General features: G+C 35.3%; 1 protein-coding gene across 2 annotated transcripts; it reads left to right on the top strand.

The window, feature by feature from the left end:
• The first annotated feature begins 819 nt into the window (after window positions 1-819).
• Window positions 820-4769, top strand: LOC129870861 (trihelix transcription factor ENAP2-like). 2 transcript variants are annotated; one of them, XM_055945736.1, is made up of 2 exons: window positions 820-1943; window positions 4421-4769. In XM_055945736.1, exons 1-2 carry the CDS (start codon window positions 866-868, stop codon window positions 4432-4434), a joined length of 1092 nt encoding a protein of 363 aa, XP_055801711.1. In that variant the 5' UTR covers window positions 820-865; the 3' UTR covers window positions 4435-4769. The 2 variants fall into 2 exon arrangements, with proteins under 2 accessions (XP_055801711.1, XP_055801710.1); XM_055945735.1 differs by lacking the exon at window positions 4421-4769 and adding an exon at window positions 2439-4400.
• The last annotated feature ends 2252 nt before the right edge of the window (window positions 4770-7021 follow it).

Genomic DNA, 7021 nt, shown 5'->3' with positions numbered 1-7021 from the left:
TAAATATATAGAAAAAATAAATAGAAGAAAATATTTGTATCAATTGTATCACTCTAACGGTTGTATTGACATATTGTCATGTATCAACTTGTATGTATTAGCCTATATCGACCTGCATTTTTTTTATCTATAACAAGTGATATAAGGGCGAATGAATACAAACGATACACATGTATACGCTTGTAGTTACCGAATACAGCTTGTATAAGCATGTATTTTTGTACTGCAAATTAATACAAGCAAAGTAGAATGAATGATTACAAGTTATACAATTTGTACCAACATGTATGCATCTAATACAATCTATATTTTTGTATTTATGTTTCACGAATGAATACAAGCGATACAAAATTGTATGAATAAAAGTGATACAACTATATTAGCCTTGTTTGTATCGAATACAATCTGTATTTTTATATCTCAAATAAATACAAGTGATATAAAGGCGAATAAATACAAGTGATACAATCTGTATGCAGCGAATATAATGTGTCGGACTATATTTGTTGATGCAACCTGTATTCGTAAAATACAATCTGCATCTAGCATCTCCCTTCTCTCTCTTTCAAATTTTGTTGGCCTCTCTCCTCTTCCAATCTCGCTCGTTTCTCTCATCTTGTTATGAATGACAAATACTCAAATTATAACTATAGAGTTCTAATTTGCAATAACATTAGTCATTTCTGGAAATTTAGTCAAAAGCTTTTGCCCAAAGGCCCAAAATTATCTTTGACTCTCTACACCAGAGTTTGGGCTTTACCTGCTCCATATTCAAGCCCAAAAGCTCATATTCAAACATTCCCCACTCCCCCCCCCGCACCCCACAACCCACGCAAACCGAAACATCGTCGGCACATTTTTGTCGATGTACCGTCGTCCTAATCACACTGATTACTTCTCACCCTCTTCCCTCTCTTCTTCTTCTAACCCTAATTCCTCCACCACCGTTCAGCAATCCAATTGCGCCGCCGTCTCCTCACCGACTTCGCCGATGTCCGACGACGATCTCGTCGCCAGTCCTTCCTCGAATAACAATTCTCCGTCGCCATCTCCATCACCTCCACAGTCTTCTCTAAAGAATGAACTAGTAACTCTTCCTCCGCCGACGACGATCCCGCCGGCGTCGACTAGATCGGCTGCTTTTCCGGCTCGTGAGGACTGCTGGTCGGAGGCGGCGACTCATACTCTAATTGAAGCGTGGGGTTCCCACTACATGGAGCTGAAGCGAGGTAATCTCCGGCAGAAGCACTGGCAGGAGGTGGCTAACGCCGTTAACGCTCTTCACGGCCACACAAAGAAGCAATTTCGCACCGATATACAGTGCAAAAACCGCATTGATACATTGAAGAAGAAGTATAAGATCGAGAAAGCTAGGGTTTCTCAATCCCAGGGTCGGTATGTCCCGCAGTGGCCATTTTTCAACAGCCTCGACGTCCTGATCGGTGATAATTTCAAACCGTCGCCGTCGCCGTTGCCGTTGACGGTCGCTCCTCGCCGTAAGACACCTCCGTTGCTTCCTCCTCCACCTTCCGCCGTTCCGGTTGGTCCCCGGTCAAAGAGGCCTGCGGCAGTCATGGAGGACGCCGTTTCCCGGAGAAATTTCTCTGCCATGGCTGCAGCTGCAGCGGCTGCTGCTTCCGAGGATTCTGAAGAAGAGGAGGAGTCGGAAACTTCAAGTCCGGTCACATTTAATGCCGGCGCTTTAAGTAGGAGGAAGGAGAGTGGAGCATTGGTGGAGGGTTGTAGCAGGTTAGCTGAAGCAATAGGAAGGTTTGCTGAGATATATGAGCGAGTTGAAGATGCTAAGCAGAGGCAAATGGTGGAATTAGAGAAGCAAAGAATGCAGTTTGCAAAGGATTTGGAGATTCAAAGAATGAAACTCATTATGGAGTCACAAGTTCAGCTTGAAAAGCTTAAACGCGCTAAGAACAGTTCACAAGCTGGTGAGTGACTATGTATTCCTAGTGGAGAATTTACTGTTTCTTTCATTCTGTTTGATTTTAGATAGCAATCCAATTGGCGGTCGTGTATTATATGTGTACCTATTTATGTATGTATCTTAAAGAATCTTTCAATTTGGATGTTTGATACAAAGATATATGAAGATGTTTCTTATTCAAGTTGTTAGTTGACATTTAATGTTTGGGAAGTTTCCGATTGATCATAATGATGGTAGATCATTGTGTTTGTTTCTTAATTGCACTTTTGCTTCAATTTGGGGTTCTTCCTGAGGAAAGAGAGATTGAGATTGGTGTTGTCAGTTGCTTTATCTTCACTTCTCCTTTCCTCTTTTTAACATGCACTAGTAGGATTCTTTTTAATAAGACTGAAGAAATTAAACCCGATAAGAGTTTCATTGCGTTAACCTTTAGGGAAATTCAGGATATCTGATAATGGGAACTAGTGATGTAATGGCCCTTTTCTTTGATCTGTACTAGTGCAAAGAAACACTGGATGAAGTTGACAATCATAAAGAACATATGAATGACCAAGGATGGAGAATGGGTGCTTCTCACTGGATGTGACTTGGGGGTTCATTGTATCTTTGCTGAGGTATTAATGGAAATCTCATCCCACTGATAGAGTTAACATGAAAAAAAAATTCTCTTTGTTTTTGTTTGTTGAGGAGTTAATGCATAAAATTTCTTATGAGTTAGTTATCAAGGAGGTTAACTGCATTGAAGATATATGAGGTAACATATGTTGTTTGTTTTCTTGAAAAGGGTACAATAACATATATTAATTGATGGGAAAGTTTCCTTATACAAGAAGTATTCCAAAAAGTAGAGTGATTAAAAAATTAATATGGTTCTCCACAACATACATCCAATCCTTCAATGCAGACTGGAATATACTAGAAATAGAGGCTATTACTCTTCAAAATCAGACTTTACACTATCAACCCACTTAAGTACTAGTTTGGCGAAAACCCATGCTCTATGCCTTCGTCTCCTGCTTCCATAGGCTCAGTTGTGCAACACCATCTTTATTGTTTGACTTCGACTTGCCAATCTCAAAGCTGGTGTACAAAATCTTTCTTGGATAGTTGGGTGTTTCATGTGTCAGGAATCAGCTTCTGAGTGCTTATACAAGTTCAGGCAGTAGGTCTTATTCTACATTGGTTAGTTATGTAAGTAAACTGTTTAGATGACAACCTCTTGGACTAAGTATGCATCTCACTTATTTACCAAGATTAAATAGCTTATGTAGATTTCTTGATCTTATTAGCCAAAAAAGAAATAAAATGATCGAACCAAATTATTACTTGAATTTCTTTTCATTCTGAGGTTTAGATGATTGGATGCTTTAATGGTTTCATGAGGACTTCGACCAACTCTTGGCTCCTCTTGAAATTATCTTTTTTTTTTTTTTTTGGGATTGGCAATTGGCATAGTATTATGGTTTTCTGTTAAGGTTTTTTTCTTTCCCATAACTTTTCTAGCTACATAATGGATCCTCCAAGCAATCCCCTGGTGTCTAACTGGGATAGTAAGTTTGATCAAAATTATATTTTCCCAGCAGTATTTTATACTATTGAACTAAATTTAATTTGTTCTATTCAATTCACGTTGAAGAATGCATTGTTGTTATACTCTCTTAAAATTGCCATTGGAAAAAAATGAGGAATATTGTTGTGGAAACATTTTAAGTTCACATCTCTTGAATAGATTGAATTTAAAATGAAAATAGGCACTTACCAATGTATTCCGGAACATAATTGCTATGGTCTTGAGACTATCTATTTACTTTCCTGATGAATTGTTGATTTAATTACTACAAGAAAATCTTATGATGCCACTGGAGATCTGCAGTTGGTCTATATCTTGAGAATTACACTTAGTTTAAGCTTCACAGGATGGCTAATAAGAGCAGTGAAGATGCAATTCTTGTGTCTATGTGCGGAATTTTTTGTTGCATCAAACAGATATATTTACTCAGTCATAAATGTGCATGTTCGCCCTACCATGACACTTACCGAAGCTTTAATAGTTCAACTGTGTGTTGAAAGCTCCAGTCTATAGTTGATTTTCTCATTACTCGATTATTGTAATTATCATTTGCTCCTCCTTTAGTTCAGTCGCGGTGTCCATGTTATTGAAGGAAATTTATGATTATTGAGCTCTAATTATGGAATTAGCAATCGATAGGGTCAGAGGGTAAAGTGTTTCTTAATTCTTGCTCCACTTGGGTTCAAGGAAGGTTATTGAGAAGCTTTACTGGTGCACTCTAGCTCCTAAATACTTGAAAGTTCTCGAAAAGAAGAGAATCCTTTCATTTTTGTTGCCTTTTCTTACCTTCTTAATATTACATAAAGCCCGTAATATGCCATTATTATTTACTAATTACTATTCTTTGGATGTTAGCTTGAAATTACTTTGAAACAAGTGAGAATTTCATGAGTTGCTATTTTTATGAGCAGATGGTTACTTGTAGAAGGAATGTTGACTAGAAGAGTGCATCTTTCCACTAATCCTTCGGAGGTGAAACATATATTTTGGTTAAACCTCGCCATATACAAGTCTGCTTTAGTGAAGATGAGTGGTAGATACTAGTTTTAGGCTTGATTTAATGTACTTTTGCTTTGAGACTTAAAGAGCTTGTAACTTATTTCTTTGTAAAGTGATTTGCCTGAGCCAGACCCTCATCGCGGTCCTGGTTACATTCTGACTTTAAGCTTTCTTTTTTTTCTTTCTTTCTTTGTGTACGTGTGAATCGAATCATGAAGTTCCTATTTCCACTGTCTTGGTTATATATACATTTCCACTAAATGGGTTCTCATTTCTCCTCCAACGTGCGATTCTTAAGTGCACCGGACTGCCCTTTTTTTTTTAGCTTTTACTATTAACTTGGAAGAGGATGATTGTGATTGAGGATTGAAATTATCTTTCTGTTCCTCTGAGGTTTGCTCTGGTTGGACTGACTGCATTTCCCTAAATTTTCTGCATTCTTTGTGAAACATTTGCCTTTTAGAGGAGTTCAATTACCATCCATCTTTCTACATCATACTCATCTGTCATTCTTAATTTGAACTTGTCCATTTCACTATTGTTTGACTGGCTATTTTGTTTTGAGTTTTTAAGTTTTCTGAACTAATGATAAATATTACTCCCTCCGTCTCATTTTAGTTTTAGTTGTTATGTTGTGCTTTTCGAAAGTCAATTTGACTAATTTTTAAAGTTAAATTATATTACTTTAACTCAATATTATAAAGTAAAAAATTAGGTATTCAAAAACTATACGAAAAGTACTATAAGTTACAATTTTTTTCATATCAATATGATAAAAAAATATATCTTAAAATGTTAGTCAAAGTTCATATAGTTTAGACTTTCAAAAAGTAAACTATGACAACTAAACTAAAATGGAGGGAGTAATACTTGTACGATTAGATTACTTAAAAGATAATTACAAGTCTATTTAATAAAAGATAATTACAAGTCTATTTAATAGTATTGATTGATAGCCTAAAATAAATTGCAAATATCCTGTAATATAGGCTAAATTACATTTGATGTCGTAAACGGTACATTTTACTATGATTGTATCCAATGGTCTACATTACTTGTGAAGATGATTCATGAATGAAATAAATAAGATGTTTCATGAACCTGTAACTTCACATCATTTAAGATATGAATAGTGTCCATGAAACTTGTATAACAACGACCCCAAAATAAATGACAATATTTCAAATATATTAAAAGAATGCCTCAAACTGAAATGGGGCTCACCGAGAAGGCCGGGGGAGGAGGTGTTCAATGAAACGAGTTGAGTATCACTATTTGCATCCACAAAGAGATCCGGCAAAAGCAACATATGGAATAGTACTCGCATGAAAAGTAGCACATGAGTTAATTGCTTTTCGATCGTTTCTCAGTTGGATCCTTCTACTCATTACTTTGCCAACTGAACCCTTAAACTCATTTAAACACAATATTTAAAATCTTTTTTGGACAGCTCAATGGTGGGTGGATTACACGTCATTTAAAATTGCCACATGAAAAATTACATGTTAAAAGTCTAAAACCTCATATTTCATTTTCTCTTTGTTCAAACAGATCCACATACTTTTCTCACCCTAATATTGGTCCTTTTGCTCCCATGATATTGTCGATTGTTGATAATATTTGAGTGCGATTTTCAGTCTCTCATTATATGTTTATTAACCTTGTCTTAATCTAGAATAATATCTATTTTGTTCATTCTTTTTTGGTCTTTGATTTTTGTGCATGTCGAATTTTAGTCTTTATGGATTTTATAAGAATTATCGTGGGATTTTTTAAAATTTTGCTTCTTTTTTTTGGGTGTTTGATGAAATAGGAGAAAGCTATTTTTTTGTGTGTGATAAAATTGAAGAAAGTAGAAATCTATTTTCTTGATATTTGATGAAAAGAGAGTAAATTGGAAGATTAGTTTTTTTTCTTTTTTCTGGGTGTTTGAAGAAAATAAAAAAAGATTTTCTTTTTCTTATGTGTGTTTGATGAAATTGTAGAAAGAGAAAATTTTCTTTTATGGTGTTTGATGAAATTAGATAAAATTATTATATTAAAGATGTTGAAATTTGTGGATCTAATCAGAAGATTAAGGTGGAGGAGAAAGTTTTGTGAAGGATGGTTATTGAAGAGATATTTATATAGATGATGGGACAGATAAATAAAGCTAAACAGCTGAATAAGTATCAAAGATAAAATCAAAAAATTGAAAGAAAATCAACTGATAATGAAGGATCTACACAAGTAAAAAGACTTGGAAAAAAAGAAGAAGAACAATAGCAGAAACAAAAAAAAATTAATGGAAAAGAAATTTGGAGAGAAAAATTGCAGGAAATGCCAAATTGAGCTCAAATTGTGTTCAACAATGATGTTAGACTAATTGGGGAAGAAGATGCATGTTATAAAGATTAAAAGTGACAAAAATTGACTTTTCAGAAGGCCTCACGCATAAAATATGTGTATTACACGCACAGCCAACTATAAGGGTCTCAAAGTTTTCAAATATAAAATGAATTAAAAAAGCTTTT

Source organism: Solanum dulcamara, chromosome 10 (assembly GCF_947179165.1).
Source record: "Solanum dulcamara chromosome 10, daSolDulc1.2, whole genome shotgun sequence".
In the NCBI taxonomy this organism is placed as follows: Eukaryota; Viridiplantae; Streptophyta; class Magnoliopsida; order Solanales; family Solanaceae; genus Solanum; species Solanum dulcamara.
This window is presented reverse-complemented; position numbering and strand designations above follow the sequence as displayed.

Excerpts from the sequence above, each read along its gene's own strand:
- LOC129870861 (XM_055945735.1), top strand. The coding sequence starts at position 866 with ATGTACCGTCGTCCTAATCACACTGATTACTTCTCACCCTCTTCCCTC. Across the intron at positions 1,944-2,438 it reads TAAGAACAGTTCACAAGCTG|TGCAAAGAAACACTGGATGA; the intron begins GTGAGTGACTAT and ends GATCTGTACTAG.